At 37.1% G+C, this 19,938-nt stretch overlaps 1 protein-coding gene across 4 annotated transcripts in view; it reads right to left on the reverse strand.

Moving 5' to 3' along the window:
• ARL15 (ARF like GTPase 15) overlaps nucleotides 1–19,938 on the reverse strand; it is a 442,869-nt gene that overhangs the window by 263,199 nt on the left and 159,732 nt on the right. For all 4 annotated transcript variants that reach the window (XM_071208115.1, XM_058308932.2, XM_071208116.1 and 1 more), the window contains one exon: nucleotides 6,744–6,803. In XM_071208115.1, the coding sequence (XP_071064216.1) occupies nucleotides 6,744–6,803 (60 nt within the window). The remainder of the gene's footprint in view (nucleotides 1–6,743; nucleotides 6,804–19,938) is intronic.

The following is a 19,938-nucleotide window of genomic DNA, read 5'->3' on the forward strand; positions in this document are numbered from 1 at the left end:
CAGTTTCTGGAGAAATTAAGAAATGCAAATAACCCGGACAGATTAACAGTACCCGAAGATAACTAGCAGGATGCAAACAAACAGCACCTTTCAATATGAGGAGGCATATTCTTCCAGGCAAACAAAGAAACAGGAGAGAGTCAACATCTGTTTCATATAACAGCTTGGCTGTTGAATGAAGCAACCTTAAAAAAAAATGACTTAGCTGACAATCCTCAAAAATCATTCAACCACTATTGCATGGGGTGAAAAAATGGGTAAAGTAATACAGCTTGTACTTTCTACACTGCCCTTACCATCTTGTAAAAAGGAAAGTCGCCCTCTCTTTTGAGGAAAAAAGTTAAAATAAAGTGCAAATAAAATCTTCATGAACTTTTTTCCTTTTGATTGACAACTAGCAGCAATGAATGCTGAAGCGTAAAAAGCAGCTAACTGCTTTTCAGCTTTTCTTTGCCTTTCCCAATGTCAATTGTGCAAATGGGTGGAAATGGTGGCCAGGATGGGGGCAGGGAGCCAATCCAGACATAACTCATTAGCATATTAGAGAAAGGGGTAAAAATGTCTTTAACAAAACCAATCACAGCTCCTAAATTCAGTTTGAGGATGAAAAAGGAATATTATGGTGTCTGGATCATTATCAAGAAATAATAATGAAACAAACGCATTAAAAAAGGATTATTTCCTCTTTGGAGTTCTATGAATTCACATATAAAATTTTAAAATCCAGAGCAAAACATCTATTAATAAATAAAAATGTGCTTGTATATATTAATTAAGAACAGGAAATTTTTGAGATGAAAACGATCAGAGCTGCAATGGCACTGCAGTGTGGACGATTGCGTTCTACTCAGCGAAATGCCAGATCCTTCACTTACCTTAGTAATGTGGTTAAAATACATATACGAAATAGCAAACAAAAGCAATTACAAGGCAAATGATTAAAAGTGATTGTTCAGGTGAATTCTGAAAACAGATGGAAAGGTGATAAGGTGGAGAGAGGCAAAAACATTTATTATTAACTCATGTGGAGTGCCAAAAATATGCTAGGCAGTTAAACAAAAGACTCGACTGAGGTCCTTTCCCAGTGGCTTTTCAGTTTAAACGGATGTAACATAATGAGGAAAAGATCACCTTGCCTACAAGGGAGAGAGAAATGACCACAGAGAGGAAAAGAACTATCAATATGTGATTTGTGTTATTTTTGGAGACCACGAGAAAAATATTTTATTGAAAATGTGTTGTTTGGAGGGCAGGGGAGTGGGAGTGTAATTATAATAAAAGTAAATCTTCCATAAATTTTGGCTGTGTGCCAGGATCCAATCTAAGCACTTTCTCAGTGTTAATTCAGTTCTCACAGTATTATATGAATAGGAACTATTTTCACTACATTTTACAGCTAAGGAAACAGAGAAACAAAGAGGTGGACTTGCCTAGAATCAAAGAGAATAACTGAGCTTTGAAACTAGACATTAAGCAGGAAGGAAAATCCTTAGAAAGATAAATAAATCCTTCTGTCCCCCCAGGATCTGCACTAGGTGTCTTGTACAACATCCAAATGAATAAAAATAATCCAGAGAAAGACAAGCAAAGAAAGTAATTAAAACTAAAAGAAAAGGAATATAGAATAGCGTCAACAAAAATCTCCTGAATAAAAGAATATGTAAGGAAACAGTTCATTGCACAGTATCTTGGAATGTCCTTCATAGGGATCTGAATTCCGAGTTAGCTATGGATAGCTAGTATTAGAAAACCCCTTCACGTAAAGAAGGGATTAACCTAGAAATTTGTTCTAGGTCTATAATAAGTAATATTTGACTTAGAATCAAGGAGAGAGGAGAAGTACACAAGAGTCTTCCCTAACACGTACTGGGCTTGTCTTGACACCAAAACCACTATCACATTTTAGGACGAGTTTGGCATACAATGTGCACTCTATATTACAGCATTATAATTTGATGAATAGTATAGGTGAGTGGATGAAAATGTAATGTTTACGGAAGACTCTGGAAAGTCTGGAAAGGGAAAACAGAAGGCAGTTTTGAAGAAATGAGGTAAACAATAGGAGCTGGGACAGAAACTGGACAAGAACTTGACCTGAAAGACGTCTATATAAGAGAGTAAGGACTTAAAAAAAAAAAAAAATTATAAAAGCAATTACAATAACTAGAGATTACATAATATAAAAGTTTTGAACAGAAGAACAAAGGTATACATGTTTTAGCAATACAACATTAATTAAAAAATAAAAAATACCAGCGAGTATCAGACTTTAAATTATGCAGATAATAATAATAAAAGCAGCAGCCAATAACATATGGGGGCACTATTCTTGTGCCAGACACTGGGTAAATTGCTTTATGTTTGTAGTATACCAGTAAGTATTCAGATTGGGTCCTATCACTACCTCCAAATAACCTTGATCAAGTCAATCAATCTCTCTGTGTCCTGGTGTCCTGTGCTTCATTACCTGTGAGACAAAATAGCTTCTACTCTTTAGGCATGTGGTTGCAAAAATTAAATGAGAATGTGGGGTGGAGGAGAAAAATGGGAGTAAGTAAAAAAATAGAAGAAAAGTTAGAGTTCCAATTCCATACAAAGATAATAATCGGTGTAGCCCAGTGGGTGTTGGTAGGTAAGTTGTCAAGAGCATGTAATTCTTAAAATAGTAAAAGAAGAACTCACCATCATACCTCTAAGCTGAACTGGCTAGACCTAGCTCTGAGTCACCACTTACCTTGTACTTACTTTCCCTTTTTTTCCCTGAATTTCATTTTGCAAATATTTGTTTTCATGAATGTCTCCATCACTGAACTATGAGTTCCTTGAAGACAGGAGCTATGCTTAAATACCTTTTATTCTCAGTCCTTAGGATCATGGTTGACATGCAATTAACTGTTATAGCATGACTGAGTGAATGGTAGGAAGACATCACATAATATATGAATAAGAATTATAGGAATTTTTAAGTGAAAGATGCAGGAAACATCTTCAAGAAACAAAAAATTGATAAAGGCATAAAATTTATAGATATATGCATGCGTGGATATATGTATATATACATATATATGTATGCATAGGTATATATGTGTATGTATGTGTGTATATACATATTTATGCACACATAAAATATGTATCAGGTGTGTGGGCAACAAATAGTTTGTTATTAAGATCCCCCAAAGATAAGTTTCATTAAATATAATCCCATTATTCATTTATTATTTCATCCCATACCATTTCCTCTTCTGAGATAAGCAGCGTAAGTTCAGCTCTCTTCCTATTTTGAAGAAATGAGAAATTTAACTTAAGGTTGGACAGGGGGCTTGGGGAGATGGAAAGCCTTGGAATTACCTGAATAGGATAGAGGAAAGCTATCTGCAGGGAGATATAAGAGAACAGGGGCTATGCAGTTCTCCTGAATTAACCTGATAAGCAAAACCACCTATACATTCCTCACTAAGACTCTAGCACTGTCCTGGCTCTCAGTATCTATCTAGCTTTATCACTTATCTTCTTGGGTTTCTCCCTTGAATTCAGGATTTTCCCCTGGATTGACAATCTTATTTAACCTACCATCTAAACAACTTTCTACTGGGGAATATAAGTCTCATATCTTCACACATTGATTTTAGAGCATGCATTGATTTTAGAGCAACTCTTTCTTCCCCAACTTAGAAATACATGGTCAGGTAAACCACCTTTCAGACAACTTGATTTCAGTAGGTCATACTTCACCCCAAATGTCACATACCTTCTACTGAGATGATCCTCTTGCTACCTAGGATATACTCAAAATCCTAAGAAAGCTACACTTTCTTTAACATTTGTTAGCCTTGCCTTCCACATGTTCTTGGGTAGGATATAACCTAGTGCACAGTCAACCTAGTCTAATAAAATAATTAGTGAATGAACCTTAAGAATGAACTCCCTCTAAAACTTGCCTCTGAGCATCAGACACAGACAGACACATGGCTAGACTCTAATCAGAAAGTCATCTTCTCCTTGATACATTCTCTCAACACCAAAAACAGAGCTATTAAAATTGAGAGGGTGGATGATTCTAGGCTTAGGCTAGAAATATGCTCTTCAAAACCAACGCATGCCAAAAGACTGCATTTCATAAGCCTGGAATTGATGCACCTGTCCCAATATCTGAGGCTCAATCTTTTACTTACATCTTTGATTATCACCACAGAATGGATCCAAACTAAAACATTACTGTCAAGCCTCATGGTATTCTTTTCTATTGCAATTTTCATTTCAGAATTGTCTGGGCACCATTATTTTGGCAAAAATACACCCTCCTTGGGAACATCCTCTAATCCACTGATTTGATCTTTTATTGTACTGAATTTCAGTGGCACAGAATCAAGGTTATAAAATATTCTTTGAAATGTTCCCTTTTAAAATTGTTCGATACTTTCACTATTTCGGTCACTATATTATATATAATAAATACCTTATAAATTAATCAATCCAATTAATCACTTGCACCTAACAGATGTTCAATAAAAATTTCTGAATAAAATACTTATTCAGGACAAACTACATTTAAAACCAGTAGAATTTTCAAACAGATTTTGATTCCATGGATTTTTACGTTTTTTTTTCTTCCCCTCCCCGCCTCCCTGCTGGGGTTTTTTGCTGTGTCCATTCGCTGTGTGATCTTCTATGTCTATTTCTCTCTTTTTTTGTCTTCTCTTCTCATTTTCTTCTCTAGGATTCACCAGGATTCGATCCTGGGGACCTCTGATGTGGAGAGAGGTTCCCTGTCACTTGCACCACCTCAGTTCCTGGTTTCTGTTGCATCTTGCCTTGACTCTCTCCTTCGTCTCTCTTTTTGTTACATCATCATCTTGCTGCATGGCTTGCTGCGTGGGCCTGGCTCGCCCCAGGGGCACGTCTTTACCAGGAGACCCCAAGAATTGAACCTGGGTCCTCCTATGTGGTAGACGGGAAACCCAGTCACTTGAGCTACATCCATTTCCATACTATATTATGTTCTTTGCGGCAGTTTGAAATTATTTTTGAATCCCGAAAGGTGAAATATTATGTTTGCAAACTAATCTAGTCCTCTGGGTATGATAACCTTTGACTGCATTAAATTCAGTTGCAGGGACTTTGACTGGATCACCTGACACTTTAGGTTGAGTACACTCAGGTTGAGTCTACACCCCCAATGCTGGGTCTGATATAAAGGGAAACCCAGAGAGACTCATTCAGACAGAAAGAAGAAAAGGGAGTCAGCATATTTGATTCTGAAATGTGAGACAGGACTGCTTAAGCAAGAAGGTTCCAAGAGGCTGGGCTCACCGAGCAGTTCAAGAGGAGATGGTGGCCATCTTGCTTCACCACATAGCAACAACACCAAGATCAATAGCAGCTGACTTTGGTGAGGAAGCATTTCTGCTGATGCCTTGATTTGGGCATTTCATGGCCTTGAACTATAAGCTTTTATCCCAAATAAATCCTTTATAAAAGTCAATAGACTACTGGTACTTTGCATCAGAAGCCCTTTGACAAACAAAAACAGTCTCTGAATTTAAAAGTTATATTATTGTCACCAAGAAGAAATAGCAACAACAACAACCAAAAAAAAAATTCACAAAAAGTAAAATCAAAATATTCAATACAAAATTGTTGTATTATAAGAACATTCATGTTTTATGATTTTTGGAGCCAAAGTGACAAAATCAAATGTCTTAAAAGAAAATTAGAATTTATCAACTGTGGTTGAATTTTGTTATTACTAAAAAGTAAAAGGTAGCTATAAAACAGACTGGCAGAATTAAATCTGTAAAGCACAAGACAGCTCTCTGAAAACGACACCTGAGAAGACTAGCCAATACATTGTTAGAAAAAAATAAGGCACTCAAACAATCACAATGGCATAAAATTGGTGTTTCAATTTCATCAAGCTAAAAATAGGCCACAGTTAAGAACGACCTTAAAAAAAAAACCCAAAACACAACAACAAAACCTGATTAAGTCAATACCACAAAGTGATTAAAGAGATGGAACAAAAATTTCTTCTAAGTCACTAAACTCATCGATATTAAACTGACTCCAGGTCCCTTACCATTTTCCTGTGCAATTAGAGAATTTAAGTAGGTTCACTGAATTGACTGATTTCTTTGTTAATCTATTTACATAGGGTTAAGACCCTGACTGACATAAAACACAACCGAAAAATGCTAGGCAGAGAGTGCAATGAAAGACTGAGTGATATATGGTTTGGGGTACAGCCTTTCCGATAAATGTGTTTGGCCAGCAAAGAATCCAATGGCAAAGATTTATTATCAGAACGAATTTTACTTTAAAAAAGATCTAATACAATAAACCTGCAATATAAATGTAAATTAATCTAAAATATTTTTCTATGCCATGCATAGTACATATTTGATCTTTTGATGATTATATTAAAATTCTCTAAATATTTTCCATTTAAAAAGAACAAATTTCTTGAACAGGTATAACCAATTGAAACAGGTATATAGCTTATGAAATTCTACTAGTAGTAGAGTTTTTTTTATTCATGCAAAGAAAACAGTTTATATTACTTAGTGCTCTTCAACAATTCTTAAAACATATAAAAAGGAAATATTTCTAAGAAATATATTATCAAGAAAAAAAGGAAATAATCACCTCTTAGAATAAATTACCGCTATGTTTTAATTATATGTAATACCCTAACACAAAATTAGTATAAGTAAAGCTAGACATGGAAATGAGTTTAAAAATTATACCTCCAAGTTCTTTTACATTCAAGATGGCATTCTGGAATGGCACTGCTTTTATACTAAAACCTAAAATAAGAAAACAAAAACAAACAAGCAATTAGCAACACAACTTGTAAAAATACATAAGATATTCAAATCCTCTTTGCAAAGCAGATAAAGATTTATTTTCAATAGCTCATATTTACACTAGAAATTCACAATTTCTAAAATAAATTGATAACTCAACATTATGCAATACCATTTTCCAAACAGTTGTATATTGTGGAAAAATATAATATTCCTTTTTCTTCATATTGCCTTATTTCATAAAATAATACATAATCTCACTATACAAATATAATTAATTGTAAAAAAGACACCAAGTATAGAGAAATGTTGAAGAAAATATCAAATCTATAGGGGTTTTTGAATCCAACTAATATCTAAAGTTAATGTCTGGCAGTTTTCCATCACATCTAACTCCACAATCCAAGAGATTACGGTACATAAATTATAACCCACCTCATATTAGAATTACATATTTTGTTAACATTTTCATTTTTTAACTTTTTAAATATTATTTTTTTAAAGCAGATGATGCAAGTTTATATCAAAGTCATGAGAAAGTACAGAGTTCCCATATACCTCTCCCCCACCCCCCACTTGTCCCTACTATTAACATTTTGCATTAGTATGGTACATATGTAACAAGTGATAAACCAATATTACTATAATTATATTCTTAACTAAAGTTCACAGTTTAGGTTAGGTTTACACTTTGATACTTTTTGTTTTATTACAGAAGCTAGAGGTTTACAGAAAAATTATGCAGAAAAGACAGGGCTCCCATATAGCACCCTATAATTGACAACTTGAATTATTGTGGATCATTTGTTACAATTCAGGAAAAACATTTTTCTAATTGAACTATTAACTATACTCCATCTATTACAACAGGTGTCAAATTTGTTTAAATAATCCTATGTTGTTATTTTTAAATTTTATTCTAGTAACATATATACAACATAAAATTTCTGCTTTTAGTCACATTCAAGTATATACTGTTACGATAATTATGCTCACAGTGTTGTGCTACCATCTCTGCCATTCATTAACAAAACTTTTCGGTCAACCCAAATAGAAACTCTGTAAAACTTAAGCATTAACTCCTCATCCCCTACTCCCACCTTGGTCCCTGGTAACCTATATTCTATTTCTGATGCTATGAATTTGATCATTCTAATTATTTCATACAATTAGTTGAAATTATACAATATCTGTCCTTTTGTGTCTGGCTTATTTCTTTGATGTCTTCAAAGTTCATCCATGTTGTCCCATGGATCAGCGGTTCATTCCTTTTTAAAGTCAAATAATATTCTATTCTATGTATATACTTCATTTTAATTATCTAGTCATCAGTTGATGGAAGCCTGGGTTAGTTGCATTTTTAGGCAATTATGAATAATATCACTATGAACATCAAAGTGCAAATATCTGTTGTTCAAGTCCCTGCCTTCAATTCTTTAGGTACATAACTAGTAGTGGGATTGATGGGTCATATGATTATTCTACACATAAATAATGAGGGACAAACTGTCTTCCACAATGGCTGCAACATTTTACATTCCCACCAACAATAAGTATTCCTTTTTCTGCACATCCTCTCCAAGACTTGTAATTTTCTGAGTTTTTTTTTTTAATAGTAAGCATTCCAGTGGGTATGAAATGGTATCTCAATGTGATTTTAAATTGCATTGCCCTAATAGCAAATGATGTTAAGTATCTTTTCATGTGCTTTTTGGTCATTTGTGTATTTTTGGAGAAATATCTATTCCAGTCTCCTGCCCATTTTTCCATTGGTTGTCTTTTTATTGCTGAGTTTTGGGATTTCTTTATATATTCTGGATATCAAACCTTTTTTTGAATATGTGGCTTCCAAATATCTTCTTCCATTAAGTAGATTGCCATTTTACTTTCATGATCAAGTCCTTTAATAAACAAAAGTTTTTAATTTTGATGAGCTCCCAATGATCTTTTTTTTTTCTTTTGTTGCTTGTGCTTTGAGTGTAAAGTCTAAGAAACCCATGTTTAACAAAAGTCATGAAGACGCTTCCCTACATTTTCTTCTAAAAGTTTGAGTTCTGAATCTATATTCAGGTATTCGGTTCACTTTTGTTTATGGTGTGAGTTAGGGATTCACCTTCATTCTTTTGCAATTTTCCCAGCACCATGTATTAAAGAGATTATTCTTTCAATTATAATAACTTGGCACCTTTGTCAAAAATCCATTGGCATAAATTTCTGAATTCTCAATTTCTCAATTCCATCCCACTGGTTTATATATTTCTCTCGTGTCAGTACCATGCTGTTTTTTAAAAAAGGTTTGTTTATTTATTTATATTTAAACCACGCCTCCCCCCGCCCCCGGGATGGCTCCCTCATCTGTCTGCTTGTTGTCTGCTCAGTGTCTACTCATCTTCTCTAGGAGGCACTAGGAACCGAAACTAGGACCTCCCATGTGGTTATGTGAATGCCCAACCACCTGAGCTACATCTGCTCCCTGCTGGCTGCAAAGTCTGCTCTTTGCGGCACCTACTCATTGTGTCAACTGTTCATTGAAGTGGCTGAGGCATCTGCTGGTTGTGCCATCTGCTCATCTTCTTTATGAGGCACCAGGAACCAAACCCAGGACCTCTCACATGGGAAGCAGGTGCCCAACTGCTTGAGCCACATCCCTTCCCTACCATGCTGTTTTGACTATTCTAGCTTAGCAACAATTTATAAGATTGGGAAGTGTCTGTTCTCCAACTTTGTTCTTTGTCAAGATGGCTATGGCTATTCAGGATACCTTTCCCTTTTATATATATCTGATGATTGCCTTTACCATTTCTGCAAAGAAGGCTGTTTGAATTTTTATTGGGAATATGTTGAATCTATAAATCACTTTGGATAGAATTGACATCTTAACAATATTGAGTCTTCCAATCCATGAACATGGAATGTCTTTCCATTTACTTAGGTCTCCTTTGATTTATTTAATAATGTGTACAAGTTCTTTGCATCCTTGGTTAGATTTATTCCTTGATATTTAGTTAATTTAGTTGCTATTTTAAATGGAATTGCTTTGTTGATTTTTTCAGATTGCTCACGACTAGTGTATAGAAATACTAATAATTTTTGCATGTTGGTCTTATACCCTGCCATTTTGTTTAATTTGTTAGTTCTAGCACCTTTTTTGTGGATTTTTCAAGATTTTCCTTATACAGAACGATGCCATCTACAAAGAGTTTTATTTCTTCCTTTCCAATTTGGATTCTCTTTTATTTCATTCATTTGCCTAAATGCTCCGGGTACAACCACCAGTACAGTGTTGAATAATCATGGTGACAGTGGGTATCCTTGTCCCATTCCTGTTCTTAGAAAGGGAGGTGTCAGCCTTTCACCATTAAATATTATGTTAGGTGTGGGTTTTTCACATATGTCCTTTATCATGTTGAGGAAGTTTTATCCTATTCCTTGTTTTCGAAGTGTTTTTTAATCAAGAAGTCGTGTTGGATTTTGTCAAATGAATTTTCTGCATCAACTGAGATGATCCCATGGTTACTTTCCTTTGTCCTATTAATGTGGTGTATTAGAGTTATTGATTTTCTTATGTTGAACCATGCTGGCATAACCTGTGATAAATCCCACTTGAACATGGTGCATAATCCTTTTTATGTGTTGTTGGATTTGGATTACTAGCATTTTGTTCAGGACGTTTGCACCTATATATTTAGAAGGAATATAGTTCTGTAGTTCTCTTTTATTGTGTTATCTTTATCTAGCTTGGGTATGAGGGTGATGTTTGCCTCACAGAATGAGTTAGTGTTCCCTTCTTTCAAGTTTCTGGAAGAGTTTGAAAAGGGTAGGTGTTAATTCTTGAAATTGGTAACGTTTACTTGTGAAGCACTCTGGTCCTGGGCTTTCCTTTGTTGGGAGGTTTTTGATGACTGATTCAACCTCTTTATTATCACTGGTGTGTTGAGATCTTCTATTTCTTCTTGAGTCAGTGTGGGTAGGGTGTTTGTTTCTAGGAAGTTGTCCATTCCATCAAAGTTACCTCATTTGTTGGTGTATAATGATTCAAAACATCCTCTTATAAGCCTTTTTTTCCCCTATGTCATCAGTAGTAATGTCCCTTTACATTTCTGATATTTTTTCTTTGTCAGTCTAGTTAAAGGTTGGTTGATTTTACTGATCTTTTCAAAGAACCAACTTTTGGTTTTGTTGATTCTCCTTGTTGATATTTTTTTTCTCTAATTAGTTTATCTCTCCTCTAATAGTCATTATTTTCTTCCTTCTGCTTGCTTTGGGTTTAGTTTGTTCTTTTTCTATAGCTTCTAATTTTGACTAAGGTCTCTGATTTGAGATCTTTCTTCTTTGTTAACGTAAACATATCGAGTTATAAATTTCCCTCTCCAAACTGTATTTGCAGAGTTCTGTAAGTATTGGTATGCTGTGTTTTCATTTCCATTTGCCTCAAGATATTTCCTAATTTCCCTTGTGATTTCTTCTTGACCTATTGGTTGTTTAAGACTACCCTGTTTTATTTCCAAGTATTTGTGAATTTTCCACTTCCCCGCTATTGATTTTTAGTCTCATTCCACTGTGATCAGAGAAGACACATTGTATGACTCCAATATTTTTGAATTTATTGAGACTTGTTTTGTGACCTAACATATGATCTATCCTGGAGAAAGATCTATGTGCACTAGAGAAGAATGTATATTCTGCTGCTGTTGGTGAAGTGTTCTATATATGTCTGTTAGGTCTAGCTGGTTTAGAGTATAGTCCAAGCCTTCTATTTCCTTATTGATTTACTATTTAGACATTGTATCCTTTACTGAAAGTGGTGTACTGAAATCTCCTACTATTAATATAAAATTGTCTATTTCTCCTTTTAAATCTGTCAGTACTTGCTTCATATATTTTGGGGCTCTGCTCTTAGCTGCATATACATTTACCATTGTTATGTCTTCTTGTTGAGTTGACCCCTCTAGCAGTGTATGTTCCTCATAACAACCTTTTTTTCAATAAAGATTTATTTATTTTTTTAAATTTCTCTCCCTGCCCCTCCTTGTCTGCTCTGTGTGTACATTCGCTGTGTGCTCTTCTGTGACCACTTCTATCCTTATCAGCGGCACCGGGAATCTGTGTTTCTTTTTGTTGCATCTTCTTGATGTGTCAGCTCTCCTCGTGTGTGTGTGTGTGGCACCCATTCCTGGGCAGACTGCACTTTCTTTCGCACTGGGCGACTGTCCTTATGGGGCACATTCCTTGCACGTGAGGCTTCCCTACGCGGGGGACACCGTGTGTGGCATGGCACTCCTTGCGCACATCAGCACTGCACATAGGCCAGCTCCACACGGGTCAAGGAGGCCTGGGGTTTGAACCACGGACCTTCCACGTGGTGGGCGGACGCCCTATCCATTGGACCAAGTCTGCTTCCCTCTCGTAACAGCTTTTGACTTAAAATCTATTTTATTTAGGCATAACTACTGACAATGCAGAACTTGGTCATTCACTCTTTTGTACTTGTCTTATATCATTTTTGACATTCAATTCTTCCAGTAATGTTTACTTCCTTATTCATTTGGTTGTTTTGTATTATACCATTTTTAGTCCTTCTCATTTCTGGTTCTTTTTTTTTTTTTTAATGTAATTTCTTTGGTTACCATGTGGTTAAAACTTAACATCCTAAATCTGAAATAATCATATCTGATTTGATACTAACTTGACATCCTCAATAGCTTATACACTATACCTCTACCCCATCTTTGTACATTTATGTCTGAAACTGTTAATTTATCATACTTTTCATGCACTTACATTTTAGCACCTGTAAGAAAGAGTGTAGTTACATAACAGAACATACACTAATAGTGGCATTCATAATCACCTATTTGATTACCTCAACCAGAGGCCTGTCTTTCTTTATGCTGCTTTGATTCACTGTTTAGTGTCCTTTTTTTCATTCTGAAGAACTCTCTTTAACGTTGCTTACAGGGCAGTTCTGGTAGTAAAAACCTCATCTAGCTTTTGTTTATCTGAAAACGTCTTAATCAACTCCCCTACCCCCACCCCCTTCCATTCCATTTGAGAAGTTTTCTACCATTATTTCTTTGAACATGGCTTCTGCTCCTTTCTCTCTTTCCTTCTGGAGTTCCCATAGCATGCATACTGGTACATGTGATGCTATCACACAGATCTCTTAAGCTCTGTTCCCTCCTTTTTATTCTTTTTTTCTTTCTGCTGCACAGCGTGAATCATTTCTATTGTCTTTTCTTTGAGATCACTGATTCTTTCTTTTGCCACTGCCAATCTGCTGTTGAAGCTAACTAGGAAATTTTTCATTTTAGTTATTGTGTTCTTCAATTCCAGTATTTCTCTGGAGAGATTCCCATATGGTTTATTCAGTGTTTTCCTCATATCCTTTAGTTCTTTCTCTGTGTTTTCCTTTATCTCCTTGAGCATACTGAAGATCATTATTTTAAAGTCTCTGTCTGGTAAGTCAAACTATCATTGATAGTTTATACAAATTTATCTTGTTCCTTTGAATGGATCATCATTTCCTGTCTTGTTTTTTTTGAGGTACTAGGAGCTGGGGGGATTGAACCCAGGACCTCATATGTGGGAAGCTGGTGCTCAACCACTGAGTCACATCAGTTTTCGAGTTGTTGGGTTTTTTTTTGCTTGTTCTTATTGTTTTTTGTTGTTGTTGGGAGGCACTGGGAACTGAACCCAGGACCTCCCATGTGGGAGGCATGTGCTCATCTGCTTGAGCCACATTCACTCCCCCTTGTTTTTGTTGTTCTGTTGCACTATGTACATCTTAATATTTTAAAGTGCTATGCCTGGGGTTTTGTCCTTAAGTTGTTCCTTAAGTTTGTATCCAGCAAGTGATATGACACAGATTTTCTAGAATGCCAAGAGCTAATCAAAATAAACAAACCAAGGGAAAAAGCACCTTTCACAGTCTTTTTCTATTGGCTCTGCTTTGACTGGTGGTCTTCAGAGCTAAGACCTCTTATCAAGATAAGCCCAAGGCAGATGGGAGGTAAAGTATCCTTTCTGTCTTATCAGATCTTTTGTGGAGCCAGAGCCATGGAGCCTTAGGAATTCCCAGTTTAAAATGTACAGGAATTCAAGTGAACTACCCCTCTACTCCCTTTGAAATAGACCTCCTCTGGTCCTGGATGCTCTCTTCAGTGACTTAATACAGGTACTCCTTTGCCCCAGGCAGCCTCAACTTAATTGTTTCTCATACCATCCCAGTTGTCTGCAAGCCATGCCCTCTGTATTCAGGATAAACTCTGGGAGGGCTAGTCTGAGAAAAATCCCCAAGACTACTCCGTCCCACTTCCACAGGATTGGCAGTGCCAAACATGCACCCCAGTATGCAAATAGGAGCCAGTGTTTCCTCTGGAACAGGACCAGGGATCCCCAATGGGACTGCTGTTTTTTTCTTAATTCAACATTTGCCCAGTTAATGCAGCTCCCCTTTAGCTGTTTTTCATAGTTCTGAGGAATTACTGTGGTCTTTGCCTGGAGTGAGTTGAAAAAATGGCTGTCCTCAGAGCCAAGCAGCCTGAAATAGCACATCAAAGGTAGAGATTTGGGATCAGACAGCATACATACAGAGTCTGGAGGACTAGATCTTTAAGTCCCACCCTGGTGCCAGAAGCTGTGCCAGGGGCCTGCGCTCCAAAGCTCCCGTCCCCACTGGTGCTTGCCAAGAGGCTAGAAAAAGGGGATGGTAGCCACAGCAAAGGGTGAAACTCCCTGGACTTAATGCAATTTACCAGCCTTTTCCTCCTGCTCTCTCAACGCCGGATGGTGTTCCCCTAGACTCCAAAGTTTCAAAGCAGTTGATTCAGACAGTTCCTGAAAGTTCAATAGTTATTTTGGTAGAGGGACTGTTTTCTGAAGCTTCTTACTCTGCTATCTTCTCACAATCTTCAACATTTTCTTTTAAGGACATGGTTATATGCACATTTTCTTAAAAGTACAATCATAATAATCTATCGATGCATAGGTACCCATTATTAAAAATGTATCTAGGGTATAGTTCTGTTCTATGGCTAACTATTTGGGAATTTACTATTTCAATTCAAATCAATGAAATTACTCAAAACATATGTGAGTGTGTATATACCTACAAACACACATGCAAATATATATATATATACTGAATATTTCTCAAAAGATCACAGAAACTAGAACTTGTAACTACTCTGGGGAGAACTAGAGACCTGGAGGTCTTAAATAGAAGGGAGACTCTTCTCTTTTATTGGAATGTTTTGCTATTTACATGTATATCTTTTTCAATTAAAAGTCCTACTGGGAAGTGGATTTGGCTCAACTGACAGAGCATCCGCCTACCACATGGGAGGTCCAGGGTTCAAACCCAGGCCCTCCTGACCCATGTGGTGAGCTGGCCCATGCACAGTGCTAATGTGCACAAGGAGTGCCTTGCCATGCAGGGGTGCCCCCCACATTGGGGAGCCCCACGAACAAGGAGTGCGCCCCTTAAGGAGAGTCGCCCCATGAGAAAAAAGTGCAGCCTGCCCAGGAGTGGTGCCGCATACACAGAGAGCTGATGCAGCAAGATGATGCAACAAAAAAGAGACACAGATTCCCAGTGCCACTGACAAAAATACAGATGGACACAGAAGAACACACAGTGAATGGACAGAGAAAGCAAACAAACTTGGAGGGGGGGTGGGAGGGGAGAGAAATAAATAAAAAATAAATCTTTAATAAAAAAATAAAAGTCCCACTAATACTTATTTTATCTCTCCTCACCCTCTCATTGTTTGCGCTTGCTGGGTCTGTTCATCTTTGTTTCTTTAGGAGGCACTGCAACCAAACCTGGGGCCTCCAATGTGGGGGGAGGCACCTAATCACTTAAGTCACCTCTGTTCCCCGCTTTTGTTGTTTTTCCTCTTGTGTCTCTTGTTGAATCATCTTGTCTCGTCAGCTCACCATGCCTGCCCATTGCACCAGATCGCTATCTTCATTAGGAGGCACCAGGAACTGAACCATGGACCTCACAGGTGGTAGGCAGGAGCCCAATCACTTAATTCACATCTGCTTCCCCCCACTAATTTTTGAAGTTAATCTATCAGTAATTTCTGAGCATCAATTCCATCTAATGTTTTATGTATTACTTAACTGTACATATTAAATAATATGTACCATTAAATAATGAATAAAATGCGGTCCCCTTTTCAAGAAATTATAAAGAGTAATATAAAAAACATGCAAAAACTTTTCACTTGAGGCAAGTTATAAGTACCTAGAAAGGTAAAAATAAAAATAAAGACTCATGTGAATGAGAACAATTAATTTGTTTTAAAAAAGGAAATCATTATGCATCTTTTTATTCTGACCTATTTGTATCACTCATTTGCTATATGTTGTCTCAGAACTTTTAAGATCCTATACATTACCTTATATCTAAGGCAGTAGTATCTAATGGTTGAAGAATTGACTTTGGAGTCAGACAGAAGCAGATTTAAATTCTAGCTCTGTAACTTATAAGCACTGTGACTAGAGGCAACCTTCTAGGTTTGGCTTTCCCATGTAGAAAATAGGGATTTATTTATTCTACTTCAAAGAGCTGTATGTGATAATATACATATTGTGTTTATCACAGTGCCTGGTACACAATAAGCATACAATATATGGCACTATATTTCAACTAATCAAAGTTTAACTGTTTATGATTCAAACATTATGTATACATACTTTGTGCCTGCCTGAATACATTATAAAGTCACAAGAGAGAAATTCTGAGAGTTCATTTAATGCTTTAAGTACTTAAGCTGGAGCTGTGAAAGTTACCACTGAATGAAAATTACCTTTGTTAGAGTGACAGAGGTATGAACAGTTGAAATTTGCCATACAGAGAGTAAACATTCTTTGGGCCCCGCCAAGAATCTTCTAAAACATACCCTTCCTTATTGAGTTTAATGCAGACTAACTGTAGACATAGCATTATGGTTAATGGTGCATGCAGCCCCTGAATCTTAGTGAAATAGCATAAGGAATGATGAGGAGTTCCATGAAGCTGAAATAATAGTACATACCTGGGCCTGCAGGAAAAGTCTGTCCAGGTGTCTGGCCTCTGGGAAATTAAGGAAAGTCAGTACCAATCATAATACTCCTGCTGGCACTAAAATTAGCCTGCAGGAGACTTAGATGCTTGAGTGTATCTCCCTACCTCAGACTGGTGTCATATGGATTAAAAGGCAATGACTGTGGGAAGCAGACTTGGCCCAATGGATAGGGCGTCCGCCTACCATATGGGAAGTCCACAGTTCAAACCCCGGGCCTCCTTGACCCATGTGAAGCTGGCCCATGAGCAGTGCTGATGCGCGCAAGGAGTGCCGTGCCACGCAGGGGTGTCCCCCACCCCATAAGGAGAGTCGCCCAGAGCGAAAGAAAGTGTAGCCTGCCCAAGAACGGCGCCGCGTACACAGAGAGCTGACACAGCAAGATGACGCAACAAAAAGAAACACAGATTCCTGTGCCGCTGATAAGGATAGAAGCAGTCACAGAACAGAGTATGGACACAAGGGCAGACAACGGGGGGGGGGGGGGGGGGGGGGGAAGCAATAAATAAATAAATAAATCTTCTTTTTTAAAAAGGCAATAATTATGAAACGCTGAAAACGAAAGGTCCTAGGCAAATGCTAGGCAGTCTATTAGTGGTTATGTTCAGGACAACTCTAGTATGGAATTTCCAAAGAAGTAGGGCAGGTCCCAGCTCTGACAAAGAAACATGTATAGAGTGTACCAGCAATGTTTAATCTGCTTTGATTCTCAAAAGCTGACAATATGCAGGCGCCCAAAGAAAAGTAATACCCTTCCAGAAATATGCTGCACACATATGCAAAATACACTATTGAAATTTATTAATCCAACTGGCAAATTATAACAGTTTCTGTCATTAAACCCTTGCACAGTATATATAATAAATTGGCTATAAAAAAAATGTCCTCAAGTGTTTACACTAAGGAAAGTAACCTAAAAGTTTTATTTATAGGCATATAAATGTTTCTGCAAAATGCTCATAAATGCTTTCTCCCCAAACAGAATACGTATGGCTAGATTTATACTGCAAAGGTATATGCAATCTTCCATATTGCTGTCTTCATATTATTTTTACAGTATAACTGTGGTAATTAATGTTCAGAGAGCAAAGCCTAGATAATCAATCCAGAAAATAAGAAAATTTACTGTTCAGGGAAGAGAAACAGTATTTTTTTTGTTATTCTAAACATTTTCAAGGATTAAAGAGAGTTAAAAATTTAAAGTCACATTTCCGTTCACCAGAAAGGAAACCATAAAGGGTGACTATCAGACCAACTGTATTTAATTCCTTTACAATGGGTTAGAATAGGTCAAGGGGAGAATTAATATATTTAGTGGGGATACAAAGGTCAAACCATTGAAATACCTTTCTCAAAGTTTGCTTTGAGGAAAAAAAATCATCGTGTAGCATGGACTCTAGAGCCAGAATATCTGTGTTAAAATTCTGGTCCTACCACTTATTACTTGTTTGACTTTGAGCAAGTTATTTAATCTCCCTGTGCTTCAGTTTCCTTAACTGTGAATACAAATAAATAGCACAAAGTATGTGCTATAAAGCATTTTTTAAATAAATAAAACTAAAAAATCAGATCAATATAATGACTATTGTTTTAGTCTGCTAGGCTGTCAAAGGCCATATACCAGAAATGGGTTGCCTTTAACAATGGGGATTTATTATCTTAAAAACTTATAATTCTGAGGCCATGAAAATGTCTAAATCCAGGCATCATTAGGTGATGCTTTCTCCCTAAAGACCAAATGCCAGAGATCCTGGACTCCTCTGTCACATGACAAGACACATGGCGGTATCTGCTAACAACTCTCTTCTCTTCCTGGTTTTGCTGCTTTCAGCTTATGGTCTCTGTGGCTTTCTCTTTCTGTCTCTCTCCCATGTTCATTCCCTTTATAAAACACTCCAGCAAGAGGATTAAGACCCATCCTAGGCCATGCCCCAACTGTAATAACTTAATCAAAAGGCCCTACTTATGATAGGTTTACAACCACAGGAATGGATCAACTGTAAGAACATAATTTTCTGGGGTCCATAAAGCTTCAAACCATCACAGTTACCAAACCACTACTGAATGCTTCAATTTTTCATGTTCAAAATCATGTGTGGCTTCAAACTCTGCTATATTAGGGAAGCAGTGGTAACAGTAAGAATTGTAGTGGTAATAATAATTTAAAAAATACTGGTCAGATGTTTTTGCGGAGAATCACGGTTTTCGGTTTGTTCAACAGTGCTTGAAGGGAACTGGTGCTTGCCCTCATTGGCTAGCCGCTCTGAGCCAGCTCTCCGCCACTTCCTCACAGCATCCTCAGACCACTCCAAGGTCCTGCCACCACCTCTCCTCAGCTTCCCACTGTGATGACATGCAGACGTGCCAGAACTACAACCAGGACTTGGAAGCCACCATCAACCACCAACCACCAACCACCAGATCAATCTGGATGGAGCTCTATGCTTCTTACATCTACTTGTCCATGTCTCTGCTGCTGTTTCAAAAAGCAACTAAATTCTGATGCTCTCCACAGAAAGGCAGTATGATGAAATGACAAAAGCACTGTCCTAGGATCCTAGGCCCAGCTCTTAGACCCACAGGCGAAATTTTTCTCTTGGCCTCAAAGTCTTATCTGCAAAATGGCTACACTAGCTTAGCTCTTTACGATTTCCTCTAACATTAGGACTCCATTATTTCTATTAGACAAAGAATAAAGAAACAACACTAACAACTGAGCCTATTATCAATGACCTCTAGTATTTGGCTGAAGGCCTCTTGGGTCAGTCTCCCCAGGCTTCATTCAAACAACTTAACTGCTGAAGCCTAAGTCATTCGGTCATTTTTTCCTGGTCTATCTAACTCACGTTAGTAAGATGGAAAACTCAAATAAGATTTAACCCTGCAAACTTTAAAAAATACATGACTTAGTGAATCTTTAGGGGAAATAATTAGTTTTGAAAGGCAGGTTGGTCTATTTTTATTGATCAGTAGAAAACATGAGTATTTTACTTGAATCTCCAACATCGAACCCCACCACTACTTGCCACACACACGTGCATGCACACGGACACTTGGTGTGTGCT

This window comes from Dasypus novemcinctus, chromosome 2, assembly GCF_030445035.2.
Source record: "Dasypus novemcinctus isolate mDasNov1 chromosome 2, mDasNov1.1.hap2, whole genome shotgun sequence".
In the NCBI taxonomy this organism is placed as follows: domain Eukaryota; kingdom Metazoa; phylum Chordata; class Mammalia; order Cingulata; family Dasypodidae; genus Dasypus; species Dasypus novemcinctus.